Source organism: Felis catus, chromosome B3 (assembly GCF_018350175.1).
Source record: "Felis catus isolate Fca126 chromosome B3, F.catus_Fca126_mat1.0, whole genome shotgun sequence".
Classification (NCBI taxonomy): Eukaryota; Metazoa; Chordata; class Mammalia; order Carnivora; family Felidae; genus Felis; species Felis catus.
Genome location: NC_058373.1, coordinates 48,732,649 through 48,750,771, shown reverse-complemented (window position 1 = coordinate 48,750,771; position 18,123 = coordinate 48,732,649). Strand labels below are relative to the sequence as shown.

Below are 18,123 nucleotides of genomic sequence, written 5' to 3'. Positions count from 1 at the left end.
AGCAAGAACAGGAGAGGGGAGAGAGAGAGAGGGAGACACATTATCCAAAGCAGGCTCCAGGCTCTGAGCTGTCAGCACAGAGCCCGACACAGGGCTCAAACCCATGATCCATGAGATCATGACCTGAGCCAAAGTCGGAACGCTTAACCAACTGAGCCACACAGGCATCCCAGAAAATCTTTAACTTAAACACTGCAAATTCATGACAAGACTCTAAGCAAACCTGAGCTCTGGTCCCAGATCTAGCATCTGTACCCCTGGGCAAGGTACTCCTTCCAACTTCATAATCCTTATTGGCGAAATAGAAATTTCTATGACTACAAGTTTGATCTTAACTCATGTTGAAGGAACGCTAAATGATACCGCAAGACAAATTAGGGAGCAAGGACTTTCTACTGACTATAGGTTTCAGAAAATCTTATCTCTTCAAAATGCTCATGGCCAGTATCTTAACAAGTCTTTAAAAGTTTGGAAATCAGTAGAAAAATAATAATGTACTTTCTCTTGGTCTTTCATTCCATTTTTTAAAAATGTCATTCCCTTCTGAAAATTGTTTAACAGGGCAAAACTTCTGATTGTCAGTTTCTTTTTGTCCTGAGAAGAGTCAATTCTAGTATAAGAAATCAGTCACTTCTCTACTGACCAACTGTGGATTCACTTGTAATTTCTCAGTGTACCATTTCCTAAGCAGTAAAATTCTCTCCCTAAATATCATAGCTTCCAAGCAGACATCTGGTGGACTGAAAATTAAACTTAAATTTCACCAAGTTTCTCCTACTGGTATACTACCTTTCATATATTATCACAGATTTCTAAAAATGTGGCAAATCATCCAGGTAAAGATCCTTGCAGGTTTTGAAGAAATCGTATTCCATCACTGGGATAACTTTAATAATATTCTGGTGAAACTTTTTGGTAATCTTGCTGCTTTACTGAGGTTGATCCCTCAAGTAAAATTATGATAAAAGTATTACTAGGACAGCATGGAACATATAAAAATGAGCTTTATTTAACATACAAAACATATGTTAAGCATATGTTTCTTGAACACATAAAAAATGAGCTTTATTTTTAAAAACCAGTAAATATATTTAACTGTTAAAATTATTTTTAAAAAGTTGTCATCTCTCTTTTAAAAAGAAATACCAAAACAGCAATACCAACATCAAAGCATTTTTTTCTTATTATGTGTTCACTTTGAGGTCAATATTTTAATTGGAGTTACTTTAAATCCAATCAAAGGGACTCAAGCTAATTCAGTTTGAAGGCTGGGGGAAAAATTAAACCTTATCATTCTTAATAGGAATTGGTGGTGGGTGGGAGGAGGCAGCATAATCTATTTCTACTAAAACACTAATATACTAGCAAAGCTGTTAAGATGAAACTAGCACTATTTTTTTTTAAAACAGAGTCAATAAATATCAGAATACACTATTAATTGTTAGCAAAACCAGACACATTTGTGAAGTTACATCTTTCATATACTATGCCAGCCTTCAAAGGGCCCAACTATTCTGAACTGCCCACTGCCAAAGCAACTTATTTTTCTATAAAATAAATACTTAAAAATAGTACTTAAAAATAGTACTATTAAAAATAGTACTTAAAAATAGTACTAATTCAAATGAATCAGTATTGGTTTAAGACTCCCCCCACCCACCAAAACAGATTCCCCTATGATTCATGGCAAGACTATGAATTCTTAAAAGTACTAAGTTAAATAATGGTCAAGCTGTTTTAATTTTCTCTCAATGACTTAAATCATTCTCTTACAACGTATGATTGGACTCAGTCTTGTAAAAAATATAATTTATTGGCCATTTACTCAGAATTACAATAACCGAATTAAAAAAATAAGAGTACTGTGTTGCTCAACATCCATCCCCCCCTCCTTTTTTCCCCCCAACTACCCAGTTTTACATATAGACAGGTAGGGATCAGAATGATTAAGTGGTTTATCTACAGTCATATAAGTCACCAGCAATGGAGAAGAAATAAATGATTGGTTCTTTGGTCTTTTGTCCTTCTGCTTTTCCACCACTGCTCTGAGCAACTGAACTGAAAAATATAGCAGCAGGGGGACACTTGGGTGGGTAGTCAGTTAAGCATCTGACTCTTGATTTCAGCTCAGGTCATGATCTCACGGTTCGTGGGATTGAGCCCTGCGGCACGCTCTGCACTGATAGCATGGAGCCTGCTTGGGATTTTCTCTCTCTCAAAAATAAGTACATAAATATTAAAAAAATAAAGTTAGAACCAAGCTTGCTTGGTTCATTTCAAATCTATAGCAGCATTAAGAATATTTACAAGTAATTGGCACCTGTCAACTTCATAGTTTCTTTATGAAATGACTACAAGAATAAGAAAACAAGAACTGAAGAACACCAAAATTCTATTTTGACATGAATATTATTTTCCTTAAACATAAGGGAATGTGCATTTTTCTCTTCTAATTTGAACTGATGATTTGTTCTACTCCAAGCACTTTTTTTGGAGTAGAACACCCAAAGCTAATGTTCAGCCATCCTTGCTCAGCACTGGAGCCACTCATGAAAAGATTATGCTCCCTCCTTCATCCATCTCAATGGCCACTTGGGCAACCAGTGGTACTGGCCCTACAGCTGACCAACTGCATACAGCAATATTAACTAGCATAAATAGCTAACCAAAACGAAAGCCAAACACAAAGAGTGATACTTTGAGAAAGATGCAGAGTATGAAATCCCCACCCACTGCTATTAAGTAATCTAAAACAAGTACTTCATAATAACCACTCAAAATTTGCCTGCAACTTTCTGTGTGCTAGTTAACATACTATAGTGTCTAATTATTTTCCCTTTACTTACCCTTGATTCCCTCTCAAGACACTACCATCTTTGCATCATTATCTAGAGAAAGTTAAATTGCTTCTGCCCAAAGTCAGTCTCTGGTACTGTTGAGTCAGCTGAAAAGATTTCTGTTCACCATTCACTCAAAGAACCACCTACCACACAGCAAATGTTATTCTCTGGGCTGTTAACCTCATACAGTTTTACTTGTGTCTGCAGATCATCACAAAAGATGTTTTTTTAATATTTACCACACATGGAGATTTATCGTATTTTTTCAACTACCATGCCCAGCACATCAAGAAAATAAAATGCACTGAATAAACAGGGTTCACTGCAATTTGCATTTACTCTTTGACTAGATATCCTCAAGAAAAGATCTAAATACTACAATCAAAATGAATGGACCTATAGAAGAGTGAAGTCTTAATAGCAGGCTTAAATGTACCTTGTGTGAATAAGGAATGGAGAGACGACATCACTCACACTCAGACAAAAAATGACCCAAACACATTTTTCTTAATCAAGCTTCCTTCACAATACTTAAAAATAGTAACTACTTCTTCAATCAATAAATTTAGCGCTGTTAACACCCAAAAAAGGTAGATTATCAAGCATAAAACAGACACCATTAAAATAAGTAATGGCCCAGTATCACTTGGAAAGTTTTCCACCTCTGTCAGAAACATCAGTAGTTCTCAACCAGGGGTGGTTTTGCTTCCCACAACGCGTTTTTTGGTTTTCACAACTGGGAAGGGGTGCTGCTGGCATCTGGTATGCATAGACCAGGGATGCTGATGTACATCCTACATTGATTGCGTAAGGCAGCTTCCGCAATGAAGAATTACCTAGCCCCAAATGTCAATCGCACCAAAGCTCAGAAACCCTGAGAAATGCAATCCACAGGAAATACAGTATCTTTTTTGTTGTTATTGTTTTTTAAGGTTGGTGGAGTGAAAGATCCATTTTGAGTAGTACCAAAAAGACCACAAAATAATACAAAGGCCATTGTGGAGGATCACTCCAAAAGAATATGATTTAGAGAAAGTAGTCTATATAAAGCAGCATCATTAAAAAAACACACACAAAAACGATCACACTATTCTAAACTGGGATTTACTATCATTTCATAAAGTGAATCTTTAAAAGAAAATTTCCCTTCCATCAGTCCCTTAGAAATAAGCCCAGGGAGGATACAAGTTTGAAACCAGAACCCTGATAATGATTGTATTCTCCAATAGTTACTTGATTAATTCAATCACAAATGCTAAAGCAATACATACATACATATACATACACAGACAAATACACACAAACATGCATAAAGGGCAAACCCTCCAGAAACTGAAAGAATAAACATTTTTAAGTCATGCCTTTTGCTCAGCCTATAAGAATTTTGCTTTTAAAGCTCATCAAAAGCAGTTTCTGAGAACCAGAGGTGAAAAAAAGAAAAAAGGAATGTAAAAGTCAGGAAAGTATTTGTCAGATTAGTGTCAGAGACCTTTGTGAGGACGACACCTTTATTCTCTGCAATACATATCCCTGGAGCCATTCACTTGGCTACAGAATTACAGCCACTGAAGGTAAGTTAGTACATTTTTACCTTTTTTGCAACTGCTGGCTGTGAGACTGCTGTGTGCAGACTATTAAGGCAACTGCCAATATTTATTGTTCAGTGATCACAACTGTGTCTTCTTCTTACTCTCTTATTTACCAAATTTAAATGATGATTTAAAAAAATGCTTTACTAAAGAGTCTGGACAATCAGAAGTATTAAAACAGTCTTGACTGAAAGTGACAACTTAAGCTGGGGTACAATTTTTAAGTTTTCTCTTAAAGCATCTCCATAACCACAGCTGTTCTTAAAATTCAAGTATGATCCTCAACAAAATGTCCAACATTATTGATTATTTTTCATATAAATAGAAAATGCCAATTTAGTATATGTGCTGCCAAAGTGAGCACAGAAAATGCCAATTTAAAAGCTGAAAGTAATCAATCCTAAGTGAGCAAATCTGCCTATGAGAGAGAAAAATCACCTCTCAAAATTGTAGCTAGGAATATTAGGCTTTTCAAAAAAGTAACCTCAAATACATTTATTTATTAATTGAAATACTCCTTCAACCTAACACCTTGCTTAAAAGATTTGGTTGTTTTTTGTGTTTTGTTTGTTTTTTTGTTGTTGTTCTTTGGTTTTTTGGTGTTCTTTTAAATTGCTTTGGACTCCATCAATAGGCCCAGCTGTTAAATTCAGGAGCAATGACAACAAATCCCTTGGCAAACAACAGCTGAGAGTGAGACCCTTTCTTTAGAATAATCAGAGATAGCTGACAAAAGAGGGCATACCAAATGCCCTTGCAAAATTCCATTAAGAGGCTGGACAGAAATAAAATAAACAAACTTATATACATCTTAAAGCAAATCATAATTATACCCCTTAATGGATCCTGCTTGGTTATAAAATTTAAAATCCAACAACTTTGAACAACAGTGAGATAGTGTTACAGGTTTCTGAAGATGAGAAATGATCCTCACTAATCAAGTGCAAAGTGGGAAAAACTGGTTCCATTACCCAGAGATTATCAGGTACCTGATAAACCTTTTAAGTAGACAGACTTAAAGAACTAAGTGTCATCGTATATAAGCCTGTAGAACTCTATGTGCTTTTACTTCTCTGATTGAAGCAATTTTAAGATGGTCAAATTTTAAGTTAAACATACACTTCTGAACTATCACCGCTTCTCTTTAAAGACCTCGGATCCCAGAAAGCATCATGTAAACCTTACCTACAGTGTTGGTAGATTGGTCTCTCTCAATACCTCAGTTCTGTCTTATTTTTCTGAAATCAAATGACCTTTACTTTTGCTACTACTCTTGAATTAGAGCTTGAAGTGAATTGCACACATGTAAGAGAAGCTCTACCCTTTACAGCACCTACAAAGCTCAATAAAAAGTAACAATGTAGCAAAAAGCTTCATCTTGGGTTCCTGATCATTAATAAAATCCAAAATGTAGGCTAACACTCTCCCAGTGCTTATCTTTCTCTTTTCAACCACCCACCTTTTTTTTTTTTTTTTTAATGTGAATCATTAAATGTTCTCAATATGTCTGAACTCATTTCAACATCAACTTTGGGTTATAATTTATGTATTACTCTTCAAAACAGAAATCACACTCATAGAACAGTTTTTCATTAATCTAACAAGAACAACACCAAAAAACCTCTCCAGGTCATCTCCATTTAAATTGAAGTGATGAACATTTTATCCATGGAAAACAAACTACATCCTTTTAAAAGAAATCACTATTGCCATGTAAACGTATAGAAACAGACCATCTTCCCCCTCCTCCACCCCAACTTTGTAGATGCCAAAACTAACCTCAAAATTTTGAAAAAAAAAATCATAAAGTTACAATACTATGGTCTTCAATACTACAAATACTCACTTTAAAAATTTTCACCCATGTGAACAGTCCTGAAATACCTAAGAAATATAAACCAGCTTTATGTTCTCTTTCCCTCTATCCAAAGACTTCAATTTCCACCTTTTATGGAAAGGAAATAAACAACTAGCTTCCTGTTCAATCACTAGCTTACAGCCAGTCTTTTACACATCACAGAACACAACCCGCCTCCTCCTTTACTTCTCTCAAATGTCTCTTCTCTTATCTTCATTTAAACTTGTTGAAATATGAGACCATTTTACAACACTAATGCTTTCCTATGAAATTTATCTTACTTTAATGTTAAGAATGCAAGAAACATCAAAATGCCCACAGATTATTTCTTACTACTAAAATATTTAAATTAAGTTATTTAGAGTGAAGATTTAGCACCCGTGAAAGTGAAAATTCGATTTGCCAAAAGCTAAAAACACTGAAATTTATAGGAAACCGCTTAATCCTCTGTTCTTGCTTTGCATACAACCAGAAAAAGGGCCTCCCACACATTCCCCTTTCTATTCTAATTTCATGAAAATGTAAAACAGCTAAAATGCCTATCCATAAAAAGGATTATCTTTTTTAAAAACCTAAATATTACTTTAACCCTATACTTTCCTTTAAAAATGGGATGCCTTAGAAAAACTAAGTTAGACAAATTCTTTTGTGCTTGGATGAACAACAGGAAAGCAAGCCTCCAGGCCTTTGGGGAGGAACCTTGTCCCTGCAGCCAGCTCTGATGTGCTTGGGAGATAAGGCTCCATAGTGACACTTAAGGAAAGGCCTGTTCACATTTGAATTTCTGCATTCCTCAAGAACAATTCATGGCAATAACTAACTTTGCAGAAGAGCTACATGAAAGCTTTGGCCAATGAATGAGGGTCATCTGCTCTTTATCACAAGGGTAAACCTCATCCTGGCCAGTTTCTAACCTTTTAACCCTGTGAATTCCTAATTTACACATGAATAATGGAATTCTTGCCTAGAGTGCAACTTTCAGCTTCTAGTTCCTAAGTTTAGAAACCAAGACTTGATTGCCCGTGTGTTAAAAATCTAAACTTGTGCAGATTAAAGTTTTAGAGTTTCAGACGCTGTATTATTACACTTCTGAGCCAAAAGATATGCTTTGCTGACAAATCTTTGATTAGAAAATAAAAAGAACACACTTGCACCCTGCTGCTATCAATAACTAGGAGAACTAGCTTAAAAAAAAAAAAAAAAGCAAAACAGAATGTCCATTTAATGCCTATCCTCTTCCTGTTTAATATGTATAACGTCTTTACTCTGAACATAGGATAAAGTCATTTGAGCCCACATCATTGGACATTGCTTCTTAAATATCAAAACTAACTTTGTGAATTCAGAATCTCTAAGAAGTCTCAAATTTCTAAAGGGAAATCTAAAACCACTATGCATGCATTAAGTTTAAATCTGTAATACTGAATGCAATGTCCTAGCAAAATACCTCCGCAGAGTTAAATAAAATGTGTGCCTATGAAGTGTGGTCCCTGTAACTGACTACAGTTGACATTTAACAGCAAAGCAAAGTTCTACATAGTTTCACTAGAAAGGTTTTTTCCCCTATTCATTATATGAAAACAACCTCACTACAACAGCTTTCAAAATGATTCACATCTAATATTTATTATCCAATATTTTTTACAAAGTTACAAAAATCAAAAGATGCTCAAAAAGCCAGCACTAAATTTGTTTCACTGTTAATAACAATCACTATGCTATTCAGACTTCAAAGCTGTGTGTGTGTTCAAGGTATTTCTCGGTGCCCTAGAATTTTTTTTTTTGGTCAGGCTTCTAAGGAGGTCCTGGAAATAGTGTGTGGTCATGATAAATGCTTCATCCTTTCAAGGCCCATCTGCCTCCCTCCACCTTTCTATTCTGTTCCTCTCCTCTCCAGGAAAGAAATACAAGCTACAGCTCCTGGGGATGAAACATTTTCCACAACACTGAAAAGGTGAAAAATTTACAACTCAATAGCACAACTTTATGTTACACAAAAATTAAATCAACCAAACATAAGCATAAAAAGCACATTGTCCTGAAAACAGCACAGTACAGAAAAAAACATCACTCGACAACAAAATGATTACTGGCCACTGATTATGGAAAACAAAAGAGAAAGTTTAACAGAAATTCTGAGCTTTTTGCTACTCTGGGGAGGGGCTAAAATTAGAAACTCTTCTACTTTTCTGACATATTTCAATATAAACATACTTGCTTGCAACTTATTTTCTACAGTTAATCATTATTGCACAAGTAAAATAAATACTAATACAACGGTAGCATATACATTGCCATACACTATTATGGCATAGTGAGTCACCTAGAAAACCCCTGCCAATACCTCCCTAAATTTCAACTGTGTAGGCCCTGAAGAAACTAGTTCCTTAAGATTAAGTTTTTATCTTAAGAGCTCCCTCTTCCTATTGTTCATCCTGTAAATGATCAGTTTGTTGGTGTAGCACAAAATCTATCTTTTGTGGATCAACAGAAGAATGTAGCTAGGATGCCTGTAAAAACTGTTTTTAAGATACAGTTGTTATTTTAAGATTTACACTGCCTATTGTCATTTTGAGTGCTGCATGTTAGATCCCCTGAGAAGGTGGAAAGCCTCAGTGGGAACAAGGAGATCCCCGTCTATCCTACGCCCATCTTTACACCCAACATATCAGGTCAGACACCAACCACTGGATCACTTGGACAAATGGCTGATCTGATGGGGCTGTTCATACAAAGGAAATCATTAGACAGCAAACTTTATGACAACTGGAATAAAGGGGGCAAGATCTGGTTTAAATCCATTAAGCATAATATGGAAATGGCCTTAACCTCTTTCTTTCCCAGCAGAAAAAGACTGGGAATACTTCAAAGGCTTGAACATTACTGGCCAATGCCCTCTCTACAATTAAAAAGCAACATGAGTGATCTTAAAGCACTCGGAGAAATGGAAGGTTGGGCTTTAAGAAAGATTTAGCACTCAAGGGCCATCTACGAAGCAGGAAGATTTGCTTGTGATTTTTAAATTTTAATTATTAATTTACGAAAGATGAGATTTTAGAACTTTTGCTGTTTTAGCCAAACTTTTACAACCAACTCTTCCCATAATGTCAAACACTTAAATTTATATAAAGCCACTTCTACAGACTTAGGTGTTCTAAACCTAACCTGACTTTTGTTCTTAATCACTCATCCAAATTTATTTATTTTCTCTCAAATTTTTCTGCATGCTTTAGTTAGCATCAACTACTACTCCAGGTAATTGTTAATGTTTGTGTGATTTTCAGGGTTAGCACCTGGTGTATCAAAAATATCATCAAAATGTAGCCATGAAAAGTGTCAAACAACGAAGAATTTAAATACTTACTTGACAACGTAAGATGTGCTTTTTGACTAAGAATGGCTCCATATTTGTTCACTGCCAAGCACTGATAAAATCCTTCATCAGACTGCTCTCCTCGCTTGCCTTCCACTTCACTGATGTATAACGAGCCGTTAGACAGGACCTGGATCCGTTTATTTTCAGACACTTTTGCTCCATTTTTCAACCATGTGACCTTAATGGGAACTTCTCCATGAGCCTGGCAATCTAAAACGACTGGGTCCTTTCTTGTGACAGTTACATCCTGTGGTTCTTTTATAAAAAACAGTTCACTAAAGCACCACACTCCTATAAGGAAAAAGGGGGGGCATATCCAGAATTATAGGTATAAAATCATTTCTTAACACACAATGGTAACACACGTATGCAGGGTGTAACATGACAAAGTTTAACAAACCACATTAGCTACCTTATAAATACCTTAATAAACCAATCTAAGCTTCAGCAAACCTTTTCAACCAATCAGAAAATCACCTTTTACATCCACTCTAAAAGCATAGGGAAGATTTCATGATCTTCTCTGCCTTGTAAGAATCGTGTTCTCAAGTTCCTTGCTAGAGTATCAAAATCATCAGGAAAGCACAAGCTGTTTGCTACTTTTACAAGCTTGTCAAAAAGATCTTGAACAGAGTAAGTCGTAAAAGTCTAATTTTACAAGAAATCATTAGCAAAACTCCAACTCTGTGAACAAGCAAGTTTATTTCCTTGTCCCTTGAAGTGTTTTGGACCCCTTGGCACCTACTCCTTTGGGAAGTACGTTTATCTTTTGTGACAAATTACAAGTTTGCATCTTTATATCTGTCCTTTTACAGCAAAGATTCTATCTCCTCTCCTTGAAAGAGAACCATTTACTTACTATCGGCAGAGTAAGGTAGGTATTTAATGGACAGTCAACTTTGAAATATTGGTAACTCTTGGTGATTGTACTCAGGGGGTGATCGGATTAGAAAACTTTTATTTCTTTTTATTCTTTCTTTCTTTTTTTTTAGAACCACCAACTGCTGGAAAAAAGTGCGTGACTAATTGGTCCTAACAGTCTAACAGGGATAGGAGATTGCTTAATCAACCAATACACATTTTTATGAGAGGAGGAAAGGCTTCATCCTAAGCATACACACTGTCCCTGCCAGGAGAAGGCATGCAATGACCACCTAATACCCTGTCACCTCTTGCATTCGGTGCAAAGGCCAGCTAAAGTCTGGCATATTGCTTGGGGAGTGTTAGGAGTTTTGGGACATTCAATCTTCCTTCTGATGTTCTGAATCCATGATTACAAATTCCCGGGATTGATCTGTTTCTCGTCAAGGCAGGTCCTCGGGAAACTTACACACTAGTCACGCTCCCACGCCACGGCTGCGGACCTCTAACGTATGCCTGGGATTACTCGAGCGACCCTAACAGCCTGGCGCTTCGAGGACCGCTCCGGAAGGCGCCCATTGTGTTTCCGAGTCACATCTGACTTTGATCCTTTTTTCGTGTTAACAAAAACTAATTCGTCCAGAGAAGAGGAAAGTCGGCGGGTTTGTAACCTGTACCCGTTCTCCTGAACATCTCTCCTCCCCGTCTCCTGCAACCACCACATCCACTTTACATTTTTATCTCTTTGAGGGTAAACCAACACAGACACAAACGAGAAAAATTAGTTCATCCAAGTTTGCACAAGGCTAACCTGGAGTTTGGAGGAATCTTCACGTTCGTACACACTTCAGGCCCTGCCCCAAAACACCTGGCTACAAGGGGTGGGGTGTGTGTGTGTGGGGGGGGGACTCTTTAAATACCTTCCTCCCCTCCAGAGCAGAAATCAGCCACGCACCTTCCAACCCTCTTGTCTTTCCAATTCCACCCCTCCTGTCTCCTCCTCTCTTGATCTGGATCCTGGAAAATGGGGGCACTCGGGGCGCTGACCTGGACGCTGAGTTCACCCATTTTTTCCCCTAGCCCTAAAACGTGGAGGAAACCCGACTGCAAAAAGGGGAAGCCGCGAGAAACCGCGGCGCCCCCTGCGTGGCAAGGCTGCCACTAAGGAAACAATATAAATAAAGCCACGTGCGCCGCGGCGGCCCGGGCGGGCGGCGCGGAACTGCGGCTGGTAGCGGACGCTGGGACGCGGCCGGAGCCCGGACAATGGCGCGAGGAGAAAGGGGGATGAGTGGACAGTGGGCGCCACGGCCCTGCAGCCTGCCGCTCAGGGAGCGCTGCGAGGAGGGGCGTGTGCCAGGAGAGTCGCCCACAGCTCTGCCCGCGCGCCCCCGCAGCGCCCGCGAGCCGCTCGCGCCTCCAACAGGGGCTCCCGACTGGCTGCAGGAAGCGGGCAGGATCCGGTGGTCAGCGCACCGCGGAGGACCCCGCCGCTCCCCCAACACCCCCCACCCCCCGCCCCGGTTTCCTCTTTCCCCAGCCCACTCGCGCCTGCTCCAACCCCACAGGCGCAGAGACACGCAAAAGAAAGCGCTCCCACCTGGACCGGAGCCGAGGAGCAGCAGGAGCAGGAGCGCGCGGAGCAGCATCCCTGGCGGTCGCAGCCCGGCGAGGGGTCGCAGAGAAGGCGCCATTCAGCTGGGCTGCGCGGGCATGCTCCCCGGCCGCCCTGCAGCCGCTGTCCTCCTGCCGGCCCCCGCCTCCGGGCTCTCCCCGCGCCGCGGCTGGACGCGCGCAGCCTGGCTTCCCGCTCGGGGTCCGGCGTGGCGTGGCACTGCGCGGCCGGCGGCGGGTGTCTGTGGTCTCGGCGAGGCCGGCGCACGGACACCCGCTCGCGGGAGGCGGGGGGGGGGGGACCCGAGAGTCCGGCCTGGGGGCGGAGTGAGGCGGCGGCTGGAGGGGGCGGGGGCGGCGGAGTGGACAGCGCCGCCGCTGCCGGCCTGGGACTACTTTCTACATCTGGCCCCTGGTCTGGGGACCGCGAGGTCGGTGCGGCCGGCGGATGGAGACGGCAGGAGGGGGTCAGTGGCGGCCCTGTCGCTGCCCCGCGGGGAGGGGGCGGGCCCCGCCGGACAATGCACCTGGGGGTCAAGCCCCGGCTGAGGGTCTCCGGCCGTGGCCCCGCCCCCCTGCCTGCCCGCCACCGTCGAAGACAGAGCCACAAAGGCCAAGCCTCGAGGTCCGGCCATCCCCCGGGGCCCCTCTCCCGCCCGCCTGTTTAGGATTCGGGGAAAGAGGAGGCGGGTGGGGGGAGGGATGGTGTTGAGAGACGTGGAAAGGCCGGAGACTTTTCCCCTGATGGCCCCCTGCCCATCCCCCTCCTTCCCTCACACGCCGAGGCCCTGTGGAGGGAAAACTGACTATTCCCACTTCGGAGATTTGTTAGCTCGACTGGAGGCATCTCCGGGTGCTAAGCCCCATTTGGGGATGGCTTTTACCCTCCCTGCCCCCATCAGATGCAGCACTGGCTTAAAACATCTCCGAAGAGTACCCTGAAATGAATAATTAACCTTTTAGGGAGACGTTTTACTATCTGTATCTCAAGTTAGTCAAGTCCTTTAATTCGTGAGAACGGTGAATACAAAAGGCCTGTCCTAAAAGTTGAGGCGAGATCAAGAGATTTCTAGATTCTCTGGGCTTGCCTTGGGGGACTAGGCTTTCCATAGACCACCTGGTTAGAAGTTAAACTGACCAGGAAAGACACAAATATTATTAATCTGTTCACATCTCTTAGAATTAAGGATAACAAGAGGAGTTAAAAGGTACATTTAAAAATGTAATCAGGTTGCTAAACATATGTGGATCATAGAGAGCATTTCCATGTGGATTAGCACTTGCTAATCCAAAATTAAATCTGTGGCACATGATGAGGGCACAGGCTAAAAGCTAACCTTAATGAAATCTGCAGACAGAAATCTAGCTTTTGTCACTAAGACACCAACACACTGCCTATAGCATGTTCCCCAAATCCTCCTTATGAAAAAAAAGGGGGCGGGGGAGGATCAACAGTTTTAGAACATCTGCTGGGAGGGCAGCACTACCTTCCCCGGAAGCTTTCTATAATAAGGATCAGCCTGTTTAACATTTTTTAACCCGTGTAAAACAGTAATACCCTTGACTATACTGCCTGCAAAACCTAACTAATAATTTAGATGAATTTAGAACTATTTCTAAGCATCAGAGTAAAGGTTCATGGAAAGGGAAAAGTGTTTAGAGGTAATAAAACGAAATACTTGCAAGGATGTTTTAAATATCTGAAATTTACACAAATTTACATGATACCTTAACTGTGTGTGGCTAAATTGTCTAATTGTATGACATTCTTCCTCTTGACTCCCCCTTCTCCCAGTTTCCTTTCAATTGACCCCAAGTGCTCATATTTCCTGCATAAGAATTGCTAATAAGATTCTTTTATACTCTCTTTCTTGACTAAATCAGAAGTATAAAGGCTGGGGGTGGGGAGAGATAAGATAAAAAGCAGGGGGAGAACTTTTTTTTTAAAAAAACTGCCACTTTGCCTTCCTTTTAACATTTTAATTGATCATAGAGGCCTTTGATTCTTATAGGATGGCTTTGCACCTTGAGTTGCATTGGAGAAGAACATAGCATTGTATCCAATATGAAATAAAATATGTGATATGTGTAACACACACACACACACACACACACACACACAATGTAATGAGATTGAACAACCCTATGGAACTTTTCTGATATATTTACTGTCCCGTGTTAGGTGGTAATAAAATTACTCTGATGATGTAATTATAGTATATTATGTAAAATTTGCAGAATACCCAAGGTCACTCATTAGTTAGTTGTAGCTGGGAGTCAGAATTCATGTGCTTTGATTTGTTTGTTGCCCTTTCTACTATATAATCCTTTCTGCCTTTAAACTTTTTTTTTTCTTTTTCTTTTCTTCCTACTTTTTTTTTTTTTTTGGTTTTTTAATACCTATTTCTGTTGGCTTCAGAATTTATAGCATAATTCTTTAAATAACACAGTACATGTCTTCTCAGGCAGGTACATTTTCCTTCCTGTATAACACTTGTCTTATATCACGTACCAGGCTGCATATACTACTTAAGGGCTTCTTACAGAGTTCTCGAGTGCTCCACAGATTCCAGCACAGTACCTTGCATTGATGAAAAACATGCTTTTTGCTGTCTCGCAGACTAGAGTTCAAATTTCAGCATTACATAGACAAGTCATTTATTGTTTCAGATTTCATCTATTTAAGGGAAATAAGTATAATACCAATGGGCTGCTGTGATATAATCCATGGAAAGTAACTGTGCATAGCTCCAAAAATGATTGTAATTATTATTTAGTAAGTAAATATTCCCACTAGTGATTAATCTTTGTCCTTTCAAAGTGGGCTTAATTTTTGAATATTCAAGTTTTTAAGAGTCAAATCTGATTAATTTGTTTGGTGATTATACTGATGGCGACTCCAGTGACTTCCTTCAAAAGTTCCTAAATTTGTCCCGAAAGAGATAGGAAATGCCTTGGTATTTAATCTCCCAAAGTTTCCTGCTTGAAGGATAAATCTCGTTGAGATAAACAACTACCTTTTGCTCTCACATTCTGAAACAAGAACAATTATTTTCAGGCTGAAAAGAGTAGAGCCAAATATTTGAGAACTGAAACATGAGGGTAAGTAAAAAAAAAAAAAAAAAAAAAAAAAAAAGGATTGGTGTTTCATTAAGTAAATTCAAGTCAGCTGGCCCAACTTTGGTGGTGGGGGAGAGGGGGGAATCACATAACTTTGCCCATCAAATTATGGAGTTATACCAAATGATCTTTAAGCCCTCTGATGTCTGCATATTTTCTGATTCCATGAAATCCTAGGACCATTTATGTATGTTTATGAAGCATAGAGAATGAGAAAAGACAGCAAAAGTCTATAGTTGTTCAACTTTTAACAAATATTTATTGAGCTCGTACTATGTTGATTAGAAGACCAGGCCTGGGATAATGATCACATGCTATGATTGTCTCATGATTTTAGAAATCACTCAGTGCTGATGAGCTTAATTTTTGCCATTAGAAACATTCTGAAATGGACTATTTTATTATTTTTAATGTTTATTTTTGAGAGAGAAAAAGAAAGTGTGAGTGGGGGAGGAGCTGAGAGAGGGAGACACAGAATCCGAAGCAGGCTCCAGTCTCCAAGCTGTCATCAGTTGGCACAGAACCCGACACAGGGCCGGAACCCACGAACCGCGAGATCATGACCTTAGCCAAAGTTGGACGCTTAAGTGACTGAGCCACCCAGGTACCCCATGAAATGGACTATGTTGAGAGAGAGTGGTAACTATTTGTGGAATTATAAAATGGTGTAGCTGCTATGGAAAATGGTATTGAGTTTCCTTAAAAAATTAAAAATAGAACTTATAATATGATCCAGGGATCCTACTTTCAGGGGTGTATCAAAAGAATTGAAAATAGGATCTTGAGGAATTATTTGCACACCCACATTCATTGCAGCGTTATTCACAATAGCCAAGCTGTGGCAGCAACCAAAATGTGCATCAACAGATAAATGGAAAAAGAAAATGTGGTACATACATATATATGTGATGGAATATTTTTCAGCCCTAAAAAAGAAGTCCTGTCATATGCTACAACATGGATGAACCCTGAAGACATTATGCTAGGTGAAATAAGCCAATCATGAAAAGACAAATAATGCACGATTCCACTAATATGAGGTATATAAAATGACCAAACGGGGGTGTCTGGCTGGCTTAGTTAGTGGAGCATGTGAGGCTTGATCTCAGGGTCATGAGTTTGAACCCCACATTGAGTATAGAGATTCCTAAAAGTAAATTAAAAAAAAAAAACTGTAAAGTAATCAAACTCATAGAAACAGAAAGAGGAATGATGGTTGCCAGGGGCTAGAGGAGGAGGAAATGGAGTTGTGGTTCAATAGGCATGAAGTTTCAGTTACGTAAGATAAAAATGTTCTAGAGATCTGTTATACATATAGTTAACAGTATTTTACTTCTCACTTAAAATTGTTAAGAATAAATTTATATTATGTGGGGGTATTTTTACGGCAATAAAAAAATGAGGGTTGTAAATGCATAAGGGAGGCAGTGGTGGTGACAAGGCAGAAGCCCACATTTGCTAAGAATACATATATCAGGTGGGTCAAGAAAAAAGGAAAAGTAAAACACATCTTGATTTCAACAAGATATCTGAGCACCCATATCTCATGATATTGGAAAAATACTAGTTGGATATTAAAAGGGATTATGCAAAATCATATTTGTTTGAAGATCTACTCATTCCTACTCAAGGGCTCCATGTTGTCAGCTTTCTCCCAGAAATCTTTTAAAATCTGTCTCCACTCAATATCTCCTGTTACTGGCCATGTTTTAGCTCTCAGTACCTCTCACCTGAGCCATTGCAGTAAAATGGGCTCTCAAAAGACTTCTCCTAACTCTTCCAATCTTTCCATGTTCCAATTCATTTGTATGGTGACTACCAGGTTAACTTGCCTGTGATCAAGTTTTTCTTCTGATCAAAAAACTTTCACTGCCCCCTCATTGCCTGTAAAAACCACAGTGTTCATTAAATAACAAATGCCTTAATCCTAATGGCCCCCTGATCTGGCCTCAGCCTACCATTACAACTTTAGAGCCAATCTTTTCTTAAATGTATTCAACATTCAGGCCAAAGTGAAACTTCTGATGATTACCTAATAGCACTTGAGTTGCCCTGACTATGAGCCTTTGCAGAACCTCTTCCCTGAACCTAGAGTACTTTCTTTACCCTCACCCCCATCCTGTATTGAGAGCCTTCTAAATTTTATCTATATTTTCAGGCACAGCACAGATGTTATTTTGTCTTAAACCTTATGGTATTTTTGTGGCATGTAACTTATACATACTTAATCACTAACATTTTGAGGGCTTAAATCATATCTGATTCATCTTTGTGTTCCTTAAAGTGAGGAAGACACTGACTTGCAGTTAAGAGGAACTGAATAGATATTTGTTCACTGAAGAAATAATACATTACTATACTGAAATATTGATTAAATAGATGGAAAGCAATTGAAAGAAAGTTCTTGGAGAGACTAGTGTAAAGTCCAGTATTTGGAAATGAACTTTTCCAGTCTACATTTACTATCATTGGCTTGGATTAAAATACAGAGGACATATTTATGTGAATTTGCATGTAAAACAATGCATAACCAATAAGTTGCTTGATAGAATGAAAAGTTTTCTATACTTCGTAGTTGTCTCACATGGAAACTAAGAAAAGAGGTCCTGGGGGACTCTTTGGTGAAGATTTGTTGCTAGTTATTAGTTACTGGAGCAGAAGAGTGGAAACAGGAGCCAGGAGTAACTCATAAGGCACCAGCACTGAAGTGGTCATTCCAGGGCAGGAAAGGGGAGGTGATCAAGGGTTTGTGACAAAAGAGAGCACAAGACATTTAGAACTGAATCCAAGAGCACTGGACATCCCCTTGGATATATACCAGCAATGAGAAAACTCTTAAAGGAACTGCTGAGGACTGACCATATT

The 18,123-nt window shown here is 39.5% G+C and overlaps 1 protein-coding gene across 3 annotated transcripts in view; it reads right to left on the bottom strand.

The window, feature by feature from the left end:
- PRTG (protogenin) overlaps window positions 1–12,366 on the bottom strand; it is a 141,415-nt gene extending 129,049 nt beyond the window's left edge. For all 3 annotated transcript variants that reach the window (XM_023255324.2, XM_023255323.2, XM_045059281.1), the window contains exons 1-2: window positions 12,125–12,366; window positions 9,652–9,954 (exon numbers count right to left, since the gene is read on the bottom strand). In XM_023255324.2, coding sequence (XP_023111092.1) covers window positions 9,652–9,954; window positions 12,125–12,218 — 397 coding nt within the window. In that variant the 5' untranslated portion in view covers window positions 12,219–12,366. The remainder of the gene's footprint in view (window positions 1–9,651; window positions 9,955–12,124) is intronic.
- Window positions 12,367–18,123: the final 5,757 nt, after the last annotated feature.